This window comes from Ambystoma mexicanum, chromosome 5q, assembly GCF_040938575.1.
Source record: "Ambystoma mexicanum isolate Mex_15411 chromosome 5q, UKY_AmexF1_1, whole genome shotgun sequence".
In the NCBI taxonomy this organism is placed as follows: domain Eukaryota; kingdom Metazoa; phylum Chordata; class Amphibia; order Caudata; family Ambystomatidae; genus Ambystoma; species Ambystoma mexicanum.
In genome coordinates, this window is record NC_090933.1 from 934,306,615 (window position 1) to 934,332,237 (window position 25,623).

At 46.7% G+C, this 25,623-nt stretch overlaps 1 protein-coding gene across 1 annotated transcript in view; it reads right to left on the reverse strand.

Annotated features, from left to right (window-relative positions):
• Positions 1-25,623, reverse strand: part of NCALD (neurocalcin delta) — a 273,643-nt gene that overhangs the window by 53,045 nt on the left and 194,975 nt on the right. Inside the window, exon 2 of the mRNA XM_069621449.1 lies at positions 59-455. Coding sequence (XP_069477550.1) covers positions 59-436 — 378 coding nt within the window. The 5' untranslated portion in view covers positions 437-455. The remainder of the gene's footprint in view (positions 1-58; positions 456-25,623) is intronic.

The following is a 25,623-nucleotide window of genomic DNA, read 5'->3' on the forward strand; positions in this document are numbered from 1 at the left end:
GGACAGTTGACAGCAAACCGTATTTTAGATCAAATTAAAAAAGATACAGGTCCCATACCTGAACTATTTCCAGCATTTCGGATTTACTGATGTATCCGTTCCCATCCAGATCATACATGCTGAACGCCCACTTCAGTTTCTGCTCGAGTTTACCCCGGGAGGTCACACTCAACGCGATGATGAATTCTCGAAAGTCTATTGTCCCATCACCATTTGCATCAAACGTGCGGAATACGTGCTCTGCAAATTTGGAAGCATCCCCATAAGGGAAAAAGTTCCCATAGATTTTCTTAAACTCCTCCATTGATAAATGTCCGCTTGGGCAATCCCTCAAGAAACCCTTGTACCACTCCTGAATTTCATGCTCAGTAAAGTCTGTGCTTTCTAGTAAGTCCTGCATGACCTCAGGACGCAATTTGCTGTTTTGCTTCCCCATCTTGCGTTGTTAATATTATCTGTGAATAGAGAGAAAAAAAGACAGTGAATTCAGTATGATCAATACTCTTGTTTTAAACACACATATCCTAAAATTAGCACCATAATTCGATTACATTAGGTGTGCCGTGGCGTTTGCTAGACCTAAGACTCCAATTAAGCAGAGAATAACATTTTGGATATCCAGGAAAGCACCAAGGTGGGAGAATAAACATGATAAATTAAAAGTCTGGACATTTTGTGATCAAATATAAACAATATTCATTGTACTCAGAGTACATTACTGTATATAACTTGCAATGAACTAGGCATTGTATTTATTCAACTTCTTGGTGACCCGGATCACGGAAATTCCTGCAAGGGATGACTGCATATGTTGTTTTAACTAGACATGTTCTGGTATTTTTTTTCTATTAAAAGCACTGTTGGTGGTAGTCGTGATGCTGGTGGTATATTCACATTCTTTGTGCACTTTAGGACGATTATCACTACGTGGTGGGCTATTTTAGCCAATATTTGGTTCTAGGGTGACAGACCTTTGCAGTTAGCGGCACATTGAATAACATACAGAAATGTATAATTGTTAGTTTTAATTTGCTTATTTGTTGATGCTTACAGTTGCGCTCCTGAGGAAGGGGAGTGTATCCCCGAAACGCGTTGAGCGATTGGTCTGACCTTTGAAAATAAAGAATCTTCATCAAAGCCAAAACAATTGTATTTATATTATTTTGGTTATGAAATAGGGTTGCCAAAGTAAGTATAAGTGCTCTTGAGAATATTGCTGTTGGCTGAATTATCAGCATTAAGGTGTGCAGGGAACGGGAGTGTCCAGAGATTGGAGCCCCTTTTTGTTACATTACTGTTTATGTCATAGTGCTGAAGGCACAGTGAGGACCAGCCACATACTATATCTCAGATGGTTTAAGTAACTTACCTGTAACTATTGTTCTCGGTCATGGGTCTGGCATGGATTCACATGCTCATGAATATTCCCCATCAGGCTGGGAATCTTTGGTAAAAGAGAAAACAGTTTAACTTGCACTTTAAAACTGTATTTCTCCTTATACCAATCACTGTCCTCTGGGTCAAAATGCCCCCATCCAATGACAGTCCTCTCCCTAAGCCCCGACTCTGGCAGTCATCTTCAGATTTGGTAAGCACGTAAAGTGGCAGTATCAAGAAGAGTCGCAGAGGGAGGGTTTGCATGTGAATCCATGCCAGACCCATGCTGGAGAACAAACTTAAACCTTCTCCAGCATGGGGTCTGGCATGGATTCACCTGCTCATGAATAACAAATACACAGCAGTACAACATTACAAAACCACAGGAGGTGGCAAGGCTCAACAGAAGCAATTAACACTTAACAGACACACCGTAAGCAAACAGGTTGTGTAGCACTACCTGGCTGACTCTGGACTCCTCCCTGGAATCCCGATCAACGAGGTAGAACTTTGTGAAGGTATGCTTGGACCTCCACGTTGCAGCCCTGCAGATGTCAAGCGGGGCAGACTAGAAAGAATGACGTCGTCACAGCAATCGCTCTGGTGCAATGGGCTCTCAGATGGCATAGCAGAAGCCGGTTCGCCAGCCGATGACAGTGCACGATGCAACTGGAGAGCCACCTTGAAAGAAAAGCCTTGGACAAGGCCTTCCCATGGTTCACAGGACCAAAGTTCACTAACAATTGAGAAGCCTTCCGAAAACTATTTGTGCAAGTTACTCAGAACTTCAAGGCATGAGCAACGTCCAGCGAGTGCAGGGCCCTCTCCGCCAGCGACAAAGGTGTTGGGAAGAAAACTGGCTCATTGAGGTGGAATTCCGATAGAACCTTTGGCATGTAAGAGGGCTGCGTATGCAATACCATCCTCAATTAATGGAAAGTCAGATACGGTTGCTTGCAGGATAGGGCCTGGATCTTGCCCACACGTCTGGCAGAGTGGTGATGGCCACAAGGAAAGCAGTTTGTGGGGCTGGATGCATAGGTTTGAAAGGTGCCCCCATGACCCTCGTCAGAACCACGTTGGGTTCCCAAGCCGGGGAAGGAGCCTTCACCGGCGGGAAAGAATGGAAAAGCCCCTTGAGAACTCCTTGATGAGTCTTTGGGACCCCAGCAAGGATCTTCCCAGGGATCTGGTGTAGCAAGAGATGGCCACTAGGTGTACCTTGATGGATGCGTGGTCCAGTCCAGATTTTGCCAAGGACAGCAATTATGGAAGGATCTGTGGAGCCATGACCCTCAGAGGGGTAATCTTCTGTGACCAGCACCACGTAGCAAAATGCTTCCACTTATGGCCGTAGCACATTAGAGTCAACGACGCCCTGGCTTTGGGGAGGACTTCCCTGCAGTCTGCTGGTAACTCATAACCTCCAAACTTTAAGGCTGCAGAAGTCATGCCCTCAGGTTCAGCGATCCTGGGTCGTGATGAAGGATTGCGCCTCCCTCTCTGGCAAGCACATCTGGAAATACCAGCAACTTGACTGGAGGCGACGCTGACAGGCTGACTAGGTCCGGATACCAAATCTGCCTCGGCTATGCCGGGGCGATGAGTATCATCTTGCATGGACACTGTCGTGGACACGTAGCAAGAGCAGAAATGGGAAAAGCATACAGAAACAGACCTTCCCACAGGAAGGAGAACGTGCCCCCCAAGCTCAGTTGGTGGAATTTGCTGGAAAACGTGTGGCATTTGGAGATTGCCACTGTGGCAAAAAGATCTATCAGGGGTCTGCCCCATTTGACAAACAGGATGTCCACCGGATCCTGACAAAGTTCCCACTCGTGGCAGGAGCGCAGTTCCCTGATGGAGTGAGCAATGGTGTTGTAGACGCCTGCCAGGTGGAAAGGGACGAGGAATATCTCCTGTCCGATGGCCCATTGCCACAAGTCCTGAGCTTCCTTGGAGAACGCTGGGGATCAGGAACCCCCTTGTTTCCTGAATTAGAACATGGTGGCAGTGTTGTCTGTGAAAGTCCTCATCACCTTGCCCTTCAGAGACGGTAGGAAAGACTTGAGGGCCCAGACCACAATAGCTCCAGGATGTTTATGTGCAGATCCTTCTCCTCCGGAAGCCAAAGACCTCTGGCATGTAGACGTCCAGTTTGAGCCCCCAAACTTCCAGAGAGGAGTCTGTGGTGACAGTCTCCTGCTATAGCAGGGTTTGAAATCCTGTCCCCTGGGCATTGTGGGAGCACCCCTCCCCCACCATTCTATCGCCCGCCAGAACTCCTTATTGAGAGGGATCTTGTCTGCAAAACTCCCAGACACTTGTATCCAACGTGCATCCAAGAATTCCTGTAGGGGTCGCATCTACAACCTGCAGAGACGTAGTGCGGGCCTTGCACCACGAACCGTAGGAACTTTCAATGTTTCCTGTGGATGGGGACATGGAAGTACGCGTCCTCTAGGTCCAACAATGTCAAGAAATCCCCTTCCTCCAGTTGGTCAAGCACGTGCTGCAATGTGACAATCCTGAATTTTTGGGACTTCGGTACTTGTTCAGACAGCGCAGGTCCAGGATCGGTCTTGAACCCCTGTCTTCTTTCTTACCAGGGAGTATCTGGCATAGACTCTGGAGCCCCGGAGTCATTGGGGAATGAGCTCCATCGCCCATTTCCTTAACAAGGATCGCACTTCTTCCAGGAGCTGAGGATGTGAAGCTCTCGATAGGGAACCAGTGGAATATGTGGGCTCCTGCGTTGGAACTCCAAGGTGTGTCCCTGGCCAAGAGCATCCATCACCCATCCGTCGGTGGTGATCTTTCTCCAACCGCTGACAAACCTCATCAGCCGGCCTCCCACCGGGCTGCACGTGTAGGGACCAGACGTCTTGGCCGGTTCAGGCTTGCTTGGGTGCCAGCGCCCTACGATGCGGGTGACGGCAATGCTCAACTCTGCTACCGTAGGCCCTGGGAGTGACCTCTGTAGGCTTCCTGCCAGGAGGTTGTCTGTATGATGTGGAGAATATCATTTACTGCTGGAAGAACGAAAAGACAAGCAATGCTGTTGAAGAGTGCCAATGGAACTTACTGTCTCCATATCTGTCTTCATGGCTTGAAAATATTTGTTGACTGCGTTCCCAAACAGCTTTTCCCCATCGGAGGGCATGTCCATCAACTTCACATGAACGTCCAGATGAAGGTTTGTGGCATTCAACCACCCCTGCCGACGAAGGCAGACTGTTTCCCATCTCCGGGAAACCAGTGTCGGCGATGTCCACTGCCACCGTAATGGCATGGTCTGATGACACCTCCACTTCCTGAAAGAGGGCGAGAGCTTCCATTTTTTGTCATCGGGGAGGAATTCCAGGATCGGGCCCAGCTTGTACCAAAGCTCCCAGTCGTATCGGGCCAAGATAGCCAGAGCATTAGCCGCCTTGACCGTGGATGCCGCCGTGTAAATGACTCTCTTCCCCAAGGCATCCAACTTCTTACCCTCATTGTCCAGGGAACTGAAGATGATGAAACCAAGTTAGCTGAACGTTTCCTTGCGGCAGCCGACACTACAGAGTCCAGCAATAGTTGGAACCGCAAGCACTTGGATGCAGAGTCCGGCACCCTATATTTCTTCTCCAACCTGTATCGCTTGGTTGAAGCCGTGCATGGGTTCTTTGTGAAGGCTAGGCCTTTCTCAAAATTACAATCCAAAAAGGGCACCGGCATGATAGTCTTCCTCTTGGACTCTCGTCGCTGATAAAAGAAGCCCTCTTTCCTGGTTTCCTCAGGCACCAGCTGGAACAGCTCAGAGGCCCTGGAGATCGAGTGGAATAATCCCACTTCATCTTGTGGGGAGGCTATGAGGGGCGTCCAAGTGCTGTGATTCATCATCGGCCAGGACAAAGTCCTCATCTTCATTGATTTCCGTGGCCGTCGTAGCAGTGTCCATACCAGGGTCCGGGTCCGCTGGTGGATTCGGGGTCCGACGTGGTGGAGGAGGCGGATTAGGATGTGTTGGATGACGCTTTCTCTTCTCACGCGGAGGCTGTTGTCAGGGGCCTCCGGCACCACAGGTGTCAGTGCTGGGGGCAACCTCTACCGGATCTCCATCACCAAGGTGTGGAGAGTCGACAGGATGTCCATGGATATGTCCCTTGGCTGCAAAGAGAACTATGACTTAATAGGCCCTGCACCGTCGTCGTCCTCATGGACCGTATGGATGTACTCTTGGTTGTCGTCATCCGTGGATGAGATGTCCATCGGTTGAACGCCTACCTTAGAGGGCTGTTTTTGGGCCTCCTTGCCCCACTCCCCTTTTTTCCTCACTGAGGATTTTGAACCGGGATCTGGACTGGTGCCTTACACCCCCTTTCCCCTAGGGGTGCTTTCAGCCTTTGCTGCCGCTTCAGCAGTCATGTCGCGCCTTGGGATCAGGGATACCCTTTGGACCATAGGAACCACCCTCGTCTGATCGGCACCTACCTCCACATTGGTCGTCACAGCGGGTGTCGACGAAGTGGTCAGCGAGGATTTTGGCTGCACCGGTTGAGCCTGCTTAGGCTGTGTGAACTTCTTCTCATCCTCTGTCCTGGGCTTATCCAATTTCTCCCGTAACTTGGCAGGGGTGGATGACTTCATCTTCGAAAGGAGCTCGATGGCAGGCTGGCTCTGGAGGCAGATGGCAATGGTTATCGCGGCCTATCCAACCTGGGACCCGCATCTGCGGCGAACCCGGTGGAATCGGACTTGCAGTTCTTGGCCTCATCTTTGACCCCCATGGATGGGGCGACTTCAAAGGACTTTGGCATCTTCCCAGAGGGAGACCGCTCTTTGGACCGGCTAATCCTGGGGCAAGCATGACCCTGCTCGGAGCACATGGAAGAGGTCTTGTTCGAATTGAGCCATGCCTGTTGTGCCAGTCTTTTATTGTCTTCTTCGAGAAGCCCAGGCATATCACGCACTCCACCTCATTGTGGTCCGGGTTCAGACAGTAAAGACATTGTAGATGTTTGTGCTCCATTAAGGCCGCATTTGGTGCAGGGCCTGAAGAGGGTCCTTCCCTCCTTTTCTCCCCCATCATTGTCAGAGGGACGCGAAGTAGGCCCAAGATGGCTTGCCTGAAAACTTTTGATGAATCTTCACCCTTGAGGGGTGCAAAACTTCAGACAGCAAATCCCTGTTGCCGCCCGATGAGGAAAGAGCACACAGGCTCTGGTGGAAACATGAAATAGAATTTTTCATTGAAAAAAACATGGAAAAAACTTACAAATAGCTCGAGAGCAACCCGAGGACTCCCAACACTGAAGCGTGTGGTAAAAATCTGAAGATGGCTGCCAGAGGCTGGGCTTAGGCAGAGGACTGTCATTGGATGGGGGCATTATGAACCAGAGTACAGTGATTGGTTTAGAAGAAAAATACAGTTTTAGAGTGAAACTTCAACAGTTTTTTCTTTTACCGAGGATTCCCAGCCTGATGACGGGGAATATTCTGGAGCATGTGAATCCATGCCAGACCCCATCCTGGAGAAGTTACTTACCAGTAAGAGTCACGCTTGCGTAGGTCATCAGTTCTTGGTGAAGAATTGTATAGGGTGTTTTACTCTAAGTAAAATGTGCCAACATGGTTGGCACTACTACACGATCCCTGCACTACACCAGACAGATGTTCTCATGATGCTGCACTTGTTGACGTCCTCACATTTCTTGTCTGAGAGGTGCATGAGTGTGATAGCAGAAAGAATAGAAGTTGGAGACAGTGTTATGAAGCTGCCATGTGAGGAGGGTCAGTGGGCACATGTGCTCAGATACCTGAGGTTTTGTAGCGCTATATAAATGCGCAATTATTATTATACAACTCTAAACAGATACATCCTACAGAAAGACTCTTACTGGAAAGTAATGTCTGCCTTCTGAGAATAGTGAATCGGTTTAGCCTCATATGTTTTGCATAGACTAGCAAGCAGTACCCGATGAAGGCAATTGGTGAGCTGAATTAACAGTGGTAAATAAATGTTAAATACAGACTTGGTTTATTTCTGGCAATACATCTAAGGGCCATTAAACAATCTCGTAGAACAAGCCTACTCCCACACCGCAGCCTTGCCCATGTTCTCCCACTCATAACACCAGCTACCCCTCATCCCGACCACGTTCCTAGATCAGACCCTTTGCCATATTATTTTCCTCATCCAATCGGTTATTGAGCCCTAAATTTTCTTGTTTTGCCAGCCTCATTAGTTCATACGTTTTTTCCTCATTTAGTTTCCTCTCTTTTTCTCATATTTTTGTGAAATCATTTCCCTGGGATACACCCATTATATGTTTGTAGTATCCACCTCATCATTCCTTTTATGCTTACACCGAAAGGGCAGCTTTACACTGCTCAATGTTCACCCCGTTTTTTTCCCCAGAGCCTTAGGGGACTCTCCCCATTTGAACATGTGGCCTAGCATTTTCTCGGTCCCTTTCCCCATGAAGTCGAACTGGCTGCATTTTTGCACAAAACATCCTTCCCCACCGTTTTATGATGTCTGCAGTCCTGTGTTCTTAATGCTCGCACCAGCAACTGGAGACCGGGGGCCTAGGTTCTTATCTGATCGCCACCCCAGGCCCCACCCGCCTGGCAGGAGACGTCTGTAGCATTCCACCTGTAGTTTAGATTTTCCTCTTTTACTTCACTACAGCTCAATACAGAGGTAAGGCACTCCGTTTACTGTCCTCCATAATATCTCAGTATATTTTTAATGGGCTCATGCATTGCGTAGATATAGGCACATGGATGGACTGTGGAGAGGAGCGCAGCCTCTTCTTTGGCCCAGAGAGCCCTTTATCCGGATAAAGTACCAATTCTGTCCTACATTTTTGTATGTAAATACTCAAAAATGCACGCAAAACTTTATGGTGGATTTCAAAAGGCTTGAAAAAAATCTTCACCTGAAATGTGAAAGGTGGATAGCCCGTTTCAGCAAAGTCGCATTTTCTGGGGGGTTGCATTTGGGCTAATTTGCATACCCACAATGCCTTGCTGATGTGGCTCAGAACTGAAAGTGAACTTCTTGCGATGTCTACTAGGTGGGGTTGAAAAATGTGTGACATGTCCCAAATGGACAATCCTACGCATTACACACACACTAAATCACATGTTGGACCACGAAAACTGTATGCACTCCAGCTAAATTAAGGAGTCCTCCTTTTTACCGAAGCCAAGTAGCAATTCGGATTCAAACAATGATGTTGATTGGGATGTCCTGGGTGACCACGGATCTAAATAAATAAACACCCTAATCCTTCTGGAAGTTGGGATCACCACGGCTTCTTTCCCCCCTTACCAAAAAATGACAAACTTGCACTAGATTTCTAAAAGGCACTTGTCTGGTCCACAAACCTGGCACAATTTAACTTGAAACAGAGTTCATGGCATTTGAAAAAGATGCAAACTCCACGAAAATATGTATTCAGAGAGTATCATTTTGAATCCAGATTTATTTTGTGGTGAAAAGTTTCGATTCGGAGCATCGTTTTAGTAGGATTTTACAGTCTGCACAGAATATTCGATGCACTTTTTAAAGCAAATGCGATCCTAATAATGGGTCCTATTGACAGAAGAAAAATGTAATGCAAAATGTCCACCTAAAACTGGTTGGGAAATATGCAATTTTAATTCACACAGAAATTCACAGGGCACAGGGAGATACCGAGCATTAAACACACAGGGAAAGCAAATGATTAGCAGGGCCAAACTGGGGCCTAAAATTGGCCTGGTCACCAAGGAAGAAATGCGTTTAAATATAAAGGTCTGTATCTTCCGCCGCTGGAATTTTTTTCTCCAAAAAACATCAGGTAGATCCCACCAGAAAAAGCGGAGCTAAACTGTGTTCATCTTGATCTAATAATGAGAACGGCAAAAGTGGTTCCCGACTTGCATCAGGTTGTGACGGGGGAGGTTGCACCAATGGAGGTATACATTGCTTCCATTTTATTAATCCCAATGGGTTTCATGAGCCTGTGTCCCTCATCAGTGTTGCCTCTCCTAAACCACGCCTTCAATTCCTACCATTTTACTAATTGGGTGCACTCACAGTTGCAGTCCCCTCCGGGCCACCCATTCACCTGTGTGCATCCTTCTGTCAATCATGTGCTTTTCGTGCAGGCAAAAGCTGCATGTTTCTGAGAGCACAGATGCATTTCAAAAATTGGCTCAAAAATAAAAGAAAGGCACACATTTCAATGGAAGAGTTGTGTACAAAAAAAGACTCGCATGGAAACCATGGCAGTGCTAGCCCGGGAATAAGTCCTAGATATATGGACCATCATTTGATTTTTGAATAAGCCTGATATGCTGGTTTTCCATGTGATTGACCATTTACAAGGACAGCGTAATCAGGTGTTGCTGTTATGCAAGGTCATGGAGCACTTACACTGCATCCATCGCCCTCAGAGTTGTCTAAAGATGCAGAGGCTTGTCCAGATAGTCCGGTTTATCCCCAGGCAGGGCACAGTACACAACTGTAGTCTGTGGGGTAAAGGAAAGAGGGAATCGTGGTAGGATCAGAAGCGGGATTGGAATAGAAACACCCATTTGGATTGCTACAAGACTGTTTAGAGGGCATGCACGTGGTATGCTAAGCAATTGTCCATAAAGTGAGTTTCTAATTTGTCCATAAAGGAAGTTTCTAATACATTGATTGCATGATATTACAAACTAGCAAGTTCATGGTTCTGGGATGGTCTTGCAGCAAAGTTGGCCGATGGGTTCTTTTCCGAGAAGATACCATCCAAAATGTGCTCTGTGATTAATGGCACTGCTGTGCCTTGGGTAGAAACTGCTAGGATGCTTCGCAGTAGGTCCTTGGACTCTGAATCGGGCTCTAAAGAGAAACCAGCTATCTATGCTGCTGGAGAAGGGAGAGGAGATGGAGATGCCGAAACACACTGTTAGTAGATCAACTGTTCATCTGAAAACTCTGACATAGGTCATTCAAGGGCCAATCACAAAGCCTGGTCCACAAGCTCCTAACTTACTCCATGATACATCTGAATACAATGAACCTCAATGAGTTATTGACATGGTCAGTGGGGATCCTGAAAACGTAGTAGTTACAAGCTCTCTAGCCCGAGGAAAACTCTGGTTCATTCCTAGGGAATGTCCCCTGGCAGCTCCCATGATGGGTATCATCTTGAAACCAATATTGGAGGCTGATCAATAATCACGAACAGTCAGGCTGGAACTGGTCCGCTATGGACAGCAATAGTGATTTGATGGGTTTGTTTCTGCTTTATATTATGTTTTACATATTCCCACAGTTTCGTGGAACTCACGTTTTGCCCGGTGTGATGCGAACCCAATTAAAATAGTGCGGCAACTCTGCTGTGGGCCACAGTGCTTCAAAACCAATGACCTAACAACCAAAAACCACAAACGTATCTATATCCAAGATCCACGTCTATGCTGCGGAATCCCAGAGTACTGGCACTTCTGGCGAGATCTGTGTGAACTCCTGACCGAGCGCAACGCGCAGGATGGATTCAACAGCATTATTTCCTCCACAGATCTGCACAAGCGTCTTGAGAAGGCAGATCTTCGTTTCAGAGCTGGATGGTGTCTTGCATAAGGGCCACCACCCTCTTCTTCATAGTTTAGGTCTGGGATGGTTGAAGGTGGCCCAATGAAGTATCCGCATCTTGACGTGTTAGTAGCAGGGGAGCAAAGGTACTGGGGTGGAGGGTGCTATCTAACATACATGCAGATGTCAAGTTAATCCACACACCAGCGGCGTTCCTGGAAAAGGTGGTTTGTGCCCCTTCTACACAGGAGGACAATCAATCGCAGGCATGGACACTGGAAACTATTTGTAGGTACTCAGAGAAAAGATGATATTGGAGATCTCTCTCTCCCCCCAACCCCTGCAATAACTCTTGTTTGCTGTTCCACTTCACAGAATTGCACCAGTCTCTTTTTCAACATGCATACTGTTAATTTGCATGTGCAAAACGTGGTATACATACATGCATGCATGCGTGCATAGGTTACAGACGCCCACATGCACAAATGATATCAATGGCACTGCTACCCCAAATGGAAATCCTTGTTAATTTAACTCTAGGATATCAAATAACTTGCATCAAAAGGGTCAGACCAGGGTTCAGCACATAGATTGTATTTCTTTGTAAATTGGGAGATCGATCTACGAAAAAGTAATGCGCACAGGACACAGGTACAACACAAACGCCCCAGCCTGAAGTTCACGTCGCTCCCATTGCTGCTTGAATGACCTAGGCAGTTAGAAGACGACAGTTAGCACTAGATGTAAACATGTATTCATATTTGGAAAAAAAAATCATTAGACATTGTGACATACCCCTTTCAATCTACACAGCAACATACAACAAGGTCGTAACATCGTAAGAGCAATTGTCCCTTACACAAAAAGACTTCCAAAACACAAAGCACAACCCTAACAATTTCACCTGCAACCGTCACACCGCATACAATCCTTTCATGCCCATACACCCAAGGGAGAAAACATGCAACAAAAAACAATGAATTGAATGAAACGGTTTAAAGCAATACACGTGTATACAGAACAGATTGCGGAGGTTGCCCCCAAGTAGGACACCCTTACAGCTCTGTTCAGAGCAAGCCAGTTAATGAGGGGGGTAAGGGGGCAGCATGACAACAGACCGGGCACAGTGACGAGGCAAAGTCACTTAGCTGGCCTTGACCCGGGAGAGCATGAACGGTAAACTGGGCGCTCAGGCTAGGCGGGAAATCAGTGGTGGGGTCAAGGCCCACCTGTGATGCTTAGCAGGTGGATCCTGAGCCAGTTTTAAACAGTTGGATTGGTTTTATTGCTAGGCGTGTTGGTGAAGATGGACAAAAAAGGAAGGGTGGGCTGCCAAAAGTCAATTCACTGCCACCATTTTGACTGCCGCCATAATCACATAGACCGGTTGGTCCGATAGTGTTCAGGTCACCAACAGCAGGAGTTGATGCAGCGTGCGAGATGTACATTTAATTTTAATGGTTTGCCTATTTTAGAAGTGGTTGGACCCAAACGAAAGATCCCCATAGAACTAAGATCGTGTGGAGCACGTAAAGGTTTGTATAGAAACTCTTTATTGTGTAATTACGGAGTGCCCGGCTTTAACATCGCAGAGGATGACATATCTTGGTGGGTGTGTATCCTCCACTTCAAAGGTCAGATCACAAATACTACAGGAAAAGCTCATGAATGGTGCACAAGTACCCTTAATATTAACATTAATTTGGCTTTTTAATGAAATGTTTGTATGAGAGGATGAAGTGGTCTGAATGAGGTTTTAGTATTTGTGGTAATTATGCCTTTTTTTCTCTTTATTTGATGAAGATAAATTAGCGTATAAATAATGTTTGTGCCTTTGAAGATTATGAATATGGTGTCTAATGAACCGTCATGGAATTGAAATTGTTTTCGATAAAAAAAGTATTTGGGATTTTTATGTTTCATACCTAAAACACAATAAATACAAGTGTTTTCCTTGCTTAGCAATGCACTTCAGTCGACACCTCAAAGTACAGAAACTGCTCCTCCTGGGGTGTGTTGACTTACATGACCAGTCAAAGCGGAGGCACTAGTGGCCTATTCACTGAAAAAAACAAATCTGCGCATAGAAACTCTGGTATCGAAGCAAAGTACGATTACAAAGACAACTACAAAACAACCAGTCACACGTTGTTTCCCTAGGCTCTGCCCAGCATGACAAGGTGTCCATCAGTCGCGCCTTCGGTACCATGCTTTCACCCTTGCATCTCCGCAGCACACACTGTCCACCATCTTGGCACAGATATTGAACTGGATCGAGGAGTTAGAAAAGGAAGGAAACACATTAAATCAGGAGATCTGAAACGCAGCAGAGCAAAAACAAAAAGCATGGCCAGGCATGCAAGGCTGCGTCTGTCATGTGTCAAAGGCGACCTCGGATGATTATATGGCCAAAGAACAGCTCTCAGGCTCACAGCATTACAAGCGATGACAGTCTTTAAAATATGTAACAGACAACAGACACACACTGCAAACAAAACTCGGAGCACAAAACACTGCTCCTTCAAGCCTCCAGTTTCCCCATCAAACTGACATCTGGGACTGCTTCCATTAAATACACAGCAGAGGTAAACACTTGCTACCAAGGTACAGCGAACGTTCCCCCTTCAGCAAATCAAAATGCAAGCAATACAAAGACTCAGAGACTAGGGGAAGAGCACCAAGATGGATGTGCTATCCTACACATTTGCCATCTATCACTATACATACCAATAATGCTTGCTCCGCTGGGTGTCAACCATCACAAACGGATGCAGGAACAGTACGCACAAAGACTGCACCTGAAGCCCTTCTGATATGGCAGGTGCCCAAGAAGGCTGCGTTTTCCGTGCATCCCACTCTGAGGCCAGCTTTGCCTGCTGCGGCTCTCAAAGGGTACCAATATGGTGCCAAGTAGCAGGGGCAGGTTGACTGTGTCCAGTTGCCGTCATGGAATACTGATGGTGCTGGATTATTGACGAAATCTTTGGCCTCCTCTCTTGCGTGCGTGCGTGCATTGCAGCAAAGTGGCACCGACCATAGAGTGGCCGCCCCCCAAAAACTGGACAGAGCAACTATCGAAGCCAAAAGAAAGGTGGATAAGACTCAGTCCTGGCAAAGATTGGTGGAGACGATTTGTGAAGGAAAGACTTGCAATATCTGGTCACTTTTGGGTGAAGCACGGGGTGTTGTGTAAGGTCCATTAGCTAACCCTATTGAGGCTGCGGTATGGACAACATTCTTGGAAAATCGGAATGCCCAGGTAGGTCACTGGGCAATCCCCCATTAGTTTCAGTCATTAATACATCATATGAAGCTGTGATGAATAAGATTAAGGAGCTAAAATCTTCCAGAGCGCCAGGACCGAATGGACTGGCTAATATTGTCATGAAATTCCAACCTGAATTTTGGGCTAGTTTATTGGTCATCCTATTTGATAAGATCTTAAAAGAAGGGAAAATACCATTATCATGGCAAACGGCGGTCCTTATTCCCGTTTTCAAAAAGGGAAATTACTTAGATCCTAGTGATTACAGGCTGCTCTCAAGGTTAGACTCTACGGGGAAGAGATTTGCCTCATTGTTACTAAAAGAACTGCAGCTTTGGGTCAAGCAATCGGGCATCCTATGCAAATTCCAAAGTGGGTTCAGACAGGGATACTCTACCGCCCACAAATTTATGGTAATGTCCCTACTACTGTCCGGAGCAAGGAAAGGGGGGGGCAACCTCCCTTACATGCCCTATATATAGATTTCACTGCATCATTTGATTCTATCCCTAGGGGACGTCTGTGGCGGAAACAAAAACGTATGGGCTGTCCTGAGGGTCTAATATACCATCTCAGACTGTTTCATCAAGATAACTCAGTAAAATTAAAATTAGATCAGGAAGGTAACACTACAGGAAATGTCTTCCAAAATAGGGTGGTAAGACAAGGATGTGTCACAGCACCTCTAATATATAACCTGAATGTCCATGACATCCCTGCAGCCATAATTGTTGCGATAACTGTCCCCCTAAAATAGGTGAGGCCCTTTGCCCTGTATTAGCCTATGTGGATGACCTGGTAATTTTCGATCATACCATAAGCGGGATGCAAAGGTCGGCCTCAGCCCTTTGGGAATACGCAGAGGAAAACGGCCTCAGTATCAATCTGGAAAAAATGAAGGTCATGACGTATACCAAGAGGAACAATTCTCGAGTGCAGCTTAGGGTAGGCATGGTAAACATTGCTTATACTCCACAATATCGATACCCGAGTATTGAGTTTGAACTCACCGATGACTACGTAACATGCAAACAAACACGTGCTTTAAGAGCAGCACAATTGACTGCTCTGTTCTGTAGATTTACCATCAAGCAGGGAGGTTTTACTCTATGGGGCATGCGTCAACTGTATATGCAAGTGTTTTCCCCTGATGATAACATATGGTCTTGAAGCTCTCTATTCGATATAGACCTGAAATGGTTACAGGTGATCGAAGGGAAATTCTGGCGACGCATACTGGGTCTACCACCTTGTATACCTATGTCGGTAATAAGGCTGGAACTCGAGTTGATTCCCCTAAAAGCCATAGTACTGAAGACGCGTGTGGCACTATATTTGAAAATGATCTGTAGCACAAAGAATGGGCTATTAATAGCAGTTCATCAGGAAATATCTAGGGAAAATTCACGGTGTGCAGTTAAGAGGCAGATTAAATTATTTGCCGAAATAGGTTGGCAACTGAGGACAGGACGTGACCCAGAAGAGGCACAGAGGGCACTGGTAAAACATATAGAGCTCTGGGACTGGTTGGAGAACTATGATCATCTCCGAGAGTTAAAAAGTATCAGTTTGTTCCGCATAGACTGTTAACTTCAAAAAGCCCCAGAGATATCTGAGCCTGTGCCCAGCGGTAAGACGTAGACGCTGTATATTATTCCTCAGATTAGAGCAGCTACCTTCATTAATGGTTACTGGGAGAAGGGATAGGATTGCAATGGAACTCCGCTTATGCGGTCTATGTAAAGAGCAAGATCAGTTTGAGACGGCCAAACATCTCTTGACAGAATGTCATGTAATGACGAGTGTAATTAACCTTCTCCTGGGCAAGCATGCTCATAGCTATGAGTATATTAAAGAGGATCTATTCTGGCTTCACTGTGTTAATTTTAACAGCATGTGCTTGTTGATTGCATTATATAACATCTGGTTGAAGGTTGAAATCAACCTGGGTATAACAATATAAGGAGTCAATAAAGAGAATATGTTTAACCCGATCTGCTAGAAAACAAAGCAATTATCATTTTCGACCTGGGAAGGTTGCCACATATTGTAAACTTTATGCCATCGAAAGCTGCTAATGTTCCTCTGACTAAAAGATTAGGAGGACAGCCTGAGGCATTTATCTCATGTTGATGAAGTAGAGATTTCACTCCAATATCTGTTCTATGTAGGCTCTATAGCTCTGATTGAGAGAGTAATGAAATGTTTATTGTAAGTTAGAAGCATTATTGTTTGTTTATGAAATTTTTGTTTTTATTGCAGATTTTGATTTAATTATCTATAATATGGTTTTATATGATTTTTATTAATGTTTGTGTAAAGTTTCAATGTAAACTAAATCACAATAAATATTATTATTATAAAACTGGAGAGTAGCCACTGTGGCCAGGAATGGGCTGCGGAGGGCATCCAGAGAGCTTCTGACTCACAGCTAGGGGACACGGTTCGTTCCTCGTCATGGAACGATGGTCAGGGAATCGCAAGGTATTGGTGTGCCTCAGGAGGGCATGAGCCCCTCAGCAGCCAATATCTGGATACCTGTGTTTGCTTAGAGTCCTATGTGTGCCTATCCGTTACTTCCTTGGCAGCCATCTTACACTGTATAGGCTACTACAGATCACGCCGGACCAAAGGAAAAAAGAAACCTGTGAGGTGCCTTTACAACTCCTGGTCCTTCCCAATAGAAGGCTTGAAAGTTCTAATGTACAGGGGACTCAACCGATGAAGCAGAGTAATCAAGTGGCGAGAGGAGGACACTACTACAAAGAGCGAGTAACACTGAGATGCCCGTCACAGCCGTGGCACAGCGCTCCATATGGAGCAGGTCCAGAGAATGAGGACCACAAGTCAGCATTCGCTCTAATAGCATCAAACTGGTGTGTCAGCAGCACTTGCGGGGATTGACTCATTTAAATGAGGTGCCAGCCAAAGTATTGCTAATCTGAATCTCAAAATTCTTGAGAACATCAGGAGAGGCGCTAACCTGCAGATACCAGGGAGTCCCCAGTGGGTTACAGTGGACAATGCAAGACCTGATTTTAAAAATTTTATTGGTAAACCTGCTGGGGAGCTCGGCGGAGGAAGCCAATCCAATAGTATGAAGGGCCCGCCAACTCCTGACAAAGGCTGCGTTCGTGGAAGTAGATGGGGGAGTGGGGGGGGGGGGGGTGTCCTGATGATTCTCAAATGTTTGGTTAAGAAGGAGACGATTCAGCAATTGGAAAGTAAAGAAGGATTTTCTTTGGAGAGAGCTGGGTATTCCTACTCTGATCAGGGAGTAGGAATACTCTGCTCTGCCCAAAGAAAATCCTTTTTTAATTTCCCCTTGCTGAATCGAGGAAATTGAATTGGAAGTAGCGCTAGTCAATGGGCCAGCTCTTGATGCCGGATCTCAGACCGGGCCGGCCTCAACTTCCGACAAGGCTTTGCCAAGACCCCAGCTTCGCATAGCGAAGTTGGGGGCTCGGTGGTGTAATCTGCTCTGCCCTTTCCCCCAGCCGGCGCTCCCAAGTTTGCAGGCTCCATCTGCTCTGCCGGTTTCTTTCTTCTGGCCTGAAAGGGGCACCACAGGAATCAATGGGCCCTGACTATCACTGGGGTGGGGGCCATCACTGTTAAAAGCAGGCTTTCTCCATACTGGGCACACAATTGGTTAACAAATGTGCATCTTACACTTCCATAGAAAAAAAGGCCATTTCCAAACTCAGAAATGCTGCTTAAACTTGCATTCACTAGTTTTCTTTGAAATGTGTTTCTTTTTGTCTGACTACCACACAAATAACCCGCCATTTATTGTGATCCTTTGTGTTTTATCACAGGTTATATTTATAAAGATGTTATATGCTTGTCAAACTGCTTAATCACAAATAAATGCTTCTGTTTTGCTGATAGTTATTAGGAAATTAAACTGTGGGTTCACGGGTGTCAACCTTTGATTTTCACTATGGGGTAGAAATACCCCCACCTCCGCTCTGAATATAAGCAAGTGACCAGCCCAACCCATGCCCTGGCCAAACACATTTTATAGCACTTATTTTGTATAAGGAAGGCACACAGTCATACGATTAACCAGTTTAATATATAACATCTCAGCAATGGTCTCTCAACCTGCTGAGCTACCCTGGTAGCCTTCTGCAGAAGAGTGTGTCCATCCATCTCTTAATGTACTAAAAACCACTGCATTACCAACAGTATTTTGGGTGCACCACTGCCAAGGAAATGATTTCAAGCGGAATGGACGTACACGTGAAGTTTGGAAAGAAGCAGCATGAAAGAAATTGCCCCATTTTAAAACTATTATTTTGAACATTTTCTTCGAGAGGAGTTCAAATGCAAACTCCGCCCCTCCTCCAAACTCCGCCCCACCCTGGCCCTTGTGGGATCCCCCTTTACATTGTTTTCATTTCCACCACTGGAGGTGAGCCCCCTTGGGGGTGAGAAACTGACCAATACCGGGATGTAGGACTCTGCTGGATTCGGCTATGTCTTACAGTGGTTCAGAGGGGAGAGAGATGTGTAAGGAGGAGACTAAGATCTTTTGTGGAGGGGTAGAAGAAGGGCGAGAGGTAACCCGTTTTAAATGAGCCCGATGCCACTGGGGAGGCTGGCACCAACTATCCACCCAGGCAGCACTTGAGGATGGAGACAAAGGGAGCAGGCTCCAGTGGGTGATTGTTGTGTCACTAGTTTGCGGTGTTGACTGTCCTGTACAGTGTTAATATTTACATGTGCTTGATTTAGCTCAGGCACTGTTAGGACTGTGTGGCTGCCAGCATGAAACGCCTTGCACAAGAGCACACCTGCAAACAAGCTGCCAGCCAAAAGCAGCAAACCGCCAAAAGAAGGAGGAGCACCCCAGGGGCGTGCACCTGGGCTACACAGAAAGGGACTTGGAGAACGCAGTTGGCCTGATTCTTGCTCTCCCAGTGGCCTCCTTTGCCCTATCCAAGCAGTGTTCCGCTGCCCGGAAGCCAGAGCCATGAGGTTTAGCTAGGGTGACCAGACGACCCGGGACAGTCCTGGCAAAACCGCAATTGGGCATGTAATGTCAAACGGAGTCACGGCTCCTTTTGTTAGTAACGTGCCAACATCCGCAGACAAAACCTTGCAATTTACATTCAGATCATTCGGAATGGGGGTGATGTGGGTCAGGTCAAAGCGGGGAATGAGGGGGCGAGGAGGGAGTGGGGTAGTCCCTCATGTGGTTGGCTGTCCCGGTTTTTTGTCTTGAAAATCTGGTCACCCTAGATTTAGAACAGGCTGATCAGGTGTGAATCCTCCAGAGTGGACTAGATCTTCCATGAGGCCATTCCTCAACATGCGCAACGGAATCCCGGCGCGTCACCACTTCCTCGTCCATCTGGCAGGCATCCCACTGGGCCACACTGCTCGATTGTTCAGAGATGTTGGCACACATCCACCAGGGAATAGGTCGACTCGATACACTTTTTTCCAACTTTAGCTGCAGCGAAGGCACCTACTATTCGAGCGGCAGAGGAAGCCCAGTCAACAATGCTCTTCTATAGTCCCGGGAGGATAGCTCAGGGGCAGCGTGCTCGCCTTGGAAGCAAAACGACACTGAGCAGCACAGGTTCGATCCCCAGTCCGTGCTTAGAAACCTCTGGGTATTAAGCAAGTTAGAAATGACCTGCTGTATCATCACGTCATTGTAAGGCATTAGGCGAAGAGGCAAATCGCTGCTGCAGTCGCTCAGCAGACACATCACATAGGCATTAAGGCAGACCTACTAGACACGACACCAGTGTACAACCAGTAAGGTTTGCTGTAGGACCCTGCAAAGAAAAACTCTTGAAAGCATACCCGATGAACATACAAAAGAACCCAGCAGGTCAACAAGATGCCCCCCTTTACATGGGCGAACAGAGCTCAGATCTAGAATGCTTCCAGGGCGAAGCACGGAAGATGGGCCTCTTGGGGCGTGGAGAGGAATGGTGTGGTGTTGGGCGAAACAGTGGGTGTTCACCTGTGTCTACTTGCAATCTGCAACTCCCAAAACAAAGAATAAAGGGCACAAAGTTACCTGCATACACACGAGACGGCTTAGTATTAATTGGACAACATGTGGAGATGTAGCGCCTTGCAAATGAGGGACCACCGAGGCCGGCCCAGCGTGACCCCTTCGCACGTTAAGAATGGGCAAACTCCAGAGCACTTAGACTCGCTATCCGTTTCCTGGAGAGCGCGAATACATACACACGTTGCTGCGAAGACAGTGTGCACGTGCACGGGGCATTTCTGCATTGGAAGCATCAACCTCAGTTAGGAAATCACTTTGGGCAAACCGTGCTCTCGCTAACAATGCCTGCCAAACTGCTGCGTGGTGTCAATATTCCCCCTTTTCCCATTTTATTGTAACTGCTTTATTGAAATGATTGTACTGTCGTGTTTTGCCGTCGAGGGCCTTGAAGCTGGTCGAGACATTTGCATTGCTCTTTACAAATGATAAATGAACGCTTGCTCTTGGGTGGGTGCGTGCGTCTACCGGCACAGTTGGACCCTTTGTCCCCACAGAGTCGGGGTTCTTTTCACTGCTTGTGAAGCACACTCTTCCCAAGGTAGCCTAGAAGTGCCTGGTTAGCTTGACAAAAACAGCTTCCAGGAGCTACCTTTGACTCCCCAGGCCAACTGATGCCAACCAATCACCTGTGTGGATTTAACTCTGTGCAGCTGGGACAGTGTATAAACAAACACCAGGACTCCATTTAGAGCACAAGGGGTCATCAATAATCAACATGATTTTGATGTACATAGAGGCACTTTGGGGACAAATGCACACATGTCAACAAAACTCAAATGAACGGGCCTGTCCTCCTCAAAATGCCGGGGTGCCGCGCACAGGTTAGAAGACCTAGGCAGATTACTGCTTTTAACAAGCATTGGCAATGCCTACAGTTTGAGCTTTTGTGTAAGCACGAGAAAGGTGCTTGCCAGGCACTGGCGTAGTGTTATAAACTGCCCATTAATGGTAGCAGCTGCAAAAAGGTGCGAGTACCTGGGCATCGAATAGCAGTGCCTGGCAATGCCCAATACTTACACAAGCCAAAACTGTTAGCATTGCCAAGGATTGTTTTGAACAGAACTTCAGTGAAGGACACGCAGAGCGCTTCTAAATCGAGTGGCTGAAGGCAGACCTGGTGAAGACATTTTCATCACACTAGTAGCACGTTTACAGCTCCAATTAAGTGATTCACTCCCAGAAGTCTGCTTTGAAAAACACTGGCAGGCATTTCGAGCGCAAAGCACAGTTTAATGGGAAGCTTGAGCTGAAAGAGTTCCCATGAGGACGTGTTTTGGGTGGGAAGGAGAAGGAACGGGGAGGGGAGTGGCCATAGGGATTAGCATTGCCATGGGCAGTCAATGGGTGGGCACATAAACAAAAAAAACGACAAGCTTTGTGTCCCTCCTCATATGCCATTTCTCCCTATCTGTACTCTAATGCAATAGTTTCAGCTCATAGGTGGCGTTAAAGCACCATTTAAGAGCCAAAACTAAAAAGGACTCGCACTATCAAAAGTCACTGTTCTGGGGCAGTATTGGCCGGAATATTTCCCTTACGTTAAATAAACGCAAACTGGCTTTTGCAGGTGTGCTGGTCTAAGGCATCCATTCACATTAGTAAATGTTTTGCAGTACAACATCCACGTAAGACACACAAACTCTGCCTGAAAATCGACAACCCCTGGTTCAATGTCAGCCACACGTGTGGTGGCAACATGCCTAGCCACGGTGGTGCCGATGAGATTATTCCCTGAACATTCTGTGAGAAAAAGCACAGGCTCGCAGCATAAGATGGCAGAGTAACTGCTCACATCCACCCAGGCCCTGCATGCGCAATTTACGACAGGCTTGCAGCATAACATGGCAAAGTAACTGCTTACATCCACCCAGGCCTTGCATGCGCAATTTACGACAGGCTCGCAGCATAAGATGGCAAAGTAACTGCTCACATCCACCCAGGCCTTGCATGCGCAATTTACGACAGGCTCGCAGCATAAGATGGCAAAGTAACTGCTTGCATGCGCAATTTACGCCATTCAACAGGAACTGCGAAAGAATTGGCTGGCAGAAAGATGCAGAGCAATGGTGCATTTAATATCGCACACTAGACCATTAACAAAGCGTTAACTGCCTGGTTTAGGGGTGGGCTTGGCTGTTGGCATTACTGACAAAGTCTGCCTAATACACACCCAGGGCAATATTATGGCTCTCATGCCCTGCCAGTAGGGAACATATGGCCTTTAACTGCCCGCCAGCCCGAGCAAAGGCAGGCCCAGGCTGAGGATCCTGGCAGGGCTTGTCGCACCAGAGGGTACGTCCAGGGTGCTAATGGCTGGCTTTCACAATATTTTAATCGGGAGATACGCGCTGCTAGCACAGCCGAACTCCCGATTACATTTTTTCTACTACATTTAGAAATTATGCTTGCCGCCACATGGAGAAGGGATTAAGTCCCCTTTTCAGGTCTATGGCGGCAGCCCTGCTGCTTCCACGCAATGAAAAGGAAAAAAGTGCGCCACCCGAGAAGTCCTTGGGTGCCTGGGACAGCAGGCGGGGATGGTGCATTCTCACCCGCTGTGATTGGCTGAGCGCCCTTCCCCGGGTGCAAATTACATGTATGTGCATTGATTTAAAGGAAAATGGGTCAGTGTGTTCCAGATTTCCTTCAAAGGAAAAACTACAAACAAAGATGGCCTGTTTCTAGGGCCAGGCTGCGGGTGGCCCGAATGAGAACAGAGACATGGAAGGGAGGGTGTGGGGTCAGGGTAATGTCATCAAGCATATGGGGGTTGGTGCAGAATTTAGGGTGTGGCAGAGGGTAGTTAACTTTGAAATGGATGCGCAGGGGAGTGGCGCTGCAGGGCTGTCCAACTCCAGGCCTTGAGGGCCAGAAACGGGTCTGATTTTGAGTAATACCCATCATTAATATTCATGAGATGTATTTGCATATGATTCTAAATGTATTCACATTTGTTCTCATGAATATTATTTGCTTACATTTTATTTATTGTGCATTTATAAGGCGCGTCTACGTCAAGTAAATTGTGTTTCATAGCGGCAACAGGGCAACGGGGCGGGAACATGGGAATGAAAGGTAATAAACAAAGAGGCAGTCCTCCTAGGCCTTGCGAGCATTCAGAACGTGCAAGTGAGTGCATTAATGAGTGATATTGTATTAATGAGTGATATCCTGAAAACCGGTCAGGATTCCGGCCCTGGGGTTAGACAACCCTGCACTAGAGGAAGGGATGGAATGAGGACTTCCACCGGCGACTGGGGCCCGTATTCCTAGCCCCCTGATTGGATGGCACCACTCACCCAGGTACTAATATCTGTAAATTACAATTGAGCCAACTAGCTCTGGGGAGGCCATGGCAGCTTAATCTGTTGACAATTGCTGGAGTGGCTTCAGCTGAAGTATTATTTTATTGGTTGAAAAAGAAAACGTGAAGCAGGAAAAGGACAAACGCATCTTAAGGAGTTTGGCAGACTGCTTTTTCAGTCCTCCAAATTATGAGGAGAGTCCCTGAAGGAGGAAAATACTCCAGCACCCTCATGCAGGTATCTGCTGCAGCAACAACGAAAAGTAGTAGACGTAGCACCCAGGAATTCCTACAATCCCCAATGATGACCTACAGGGGGATTGACCAAAACTCAATGCAGTGGGTAACCCTGACAAACCCACCAGAGTATGCGCTTTGGCTCATTTGCCTGTGTCAGTATTAGCACCACTCGCGCGGCCAAACTCGTAATGAGGGCCACAGTGTCTATGAAATAAATGTACAGTAGAACTGTACGGTGTTCATGCCGTCACCCAATTACGGCTCTTGGGGTGCGCTGGAACTAGAGTCAAAGAGACTGCCCTCTAAAGGGGTGCATGCGAATTTTAGCCACTGTGCAAAAAGTTATCAAGGAAGAAGACAAGGCACCGGATGGTGTATACAGTGTATACTACAAGGCACAAGATGGTGTATACTACAAGGCACAAGATGGTGCATACAATGTATACTACAAGGCACAAGATGGTGTATAGTGTATACTACGAGGCACAAGATGGTGTATACAGTGTATACTACAAGGCACAAGATGGTGTATACAGTGTATACTACAAGGCACAAGATGGTGTATACTACAAGGCACAAGATGGTGTATACAGTGTATACTACAAGGCACAAGATGGTGCATACAATGTATACTACAAGGCACAAGATGGTGCATACAATGTATACTACAAGGCACAAGATGGTGTATACTGCAAGACACAAAATGGTGTATACTGCAAGACACAAAATGGTGTATAGTGTATACTACAAGGCACAAGATGGTGTATACTACAAGGCACAAGATGGTGTATACTACAAGGCACAAGATGGTGTATACAGTGTATACTACAAGGCACAAGATGGTGTATACTACAAGGCACAAGATGGTGTATACAGTGTATACTACAAGGCACAAGATGGTGCATACAATGTATACTACAAGGCACAAGATGGTGCATACAATGTATACTACAAGGCACAAGATGGTGTATACTACAAGGCACAAGATGGTGTATACAGTGTATACTACAAGGCACAAGATGGTGCATACAATGTATACTACAAGGCACAAGATGGTGCATACAATGTATACTACAAGGCACAAGATGGTGTATACTGCAAGACACAAAATGGTGTATACTGCAAGACACAAAATGGTGTATACTGCAAGACACAAAATGGTGTATACTTTTTAAACAGGCTATGCCAACAGGTTTGCTGTGTGTTACCTTATGATGTGTCCCTATGGCGAGGTCTCGTGCTCTCCACCACAATGGGTGGCTGATCCATAAAGCAATTCTATTTGGGTTTAAGGTTTGGGCAAAAGCGAAGGACTAAAGTCTTCCACCCTTAAATTTCCAATATTCGTGATGTAGGTCAAGGGCATTCCAACACCATGGTCGATAGTATAAAATACACTCTGCCCACTCCCGGAGATTTAACCCAGTAGAGCAAACATACTTCATTGGTTACTTCTCTGCCAGGGCAGGGGCTACAATGGGACTGGCAATCCTTCTGTTTTCCTTTTTGCATCAGGCTTCACTGAAGACATGTGTGGAAATGAAAACAGCGGTTGGAGGTGACCTGCCTCAGGATGCATTGAAACCCCAGTGGCAAAACCCCTCAATTATGCTAGAGGCCAGGTCACCATCGTACCCTGAAGTACTGCTCCTAATAAGGAGGAGCCAGGCGCTGGCCTTATTCTGGGAGGCGTCTCCACTTTCACTGCCAGCACTTTAATACCTAAATAGGTTATCGTTCTGGGAATGGGACCCGCATCATCAGGCACACCACAGTGCAAATAGGCCCATGAACAAAGGTGAATGGTGAGCACAGGCAGAGGGGGAATTCCAATGGCAGAACTCGCT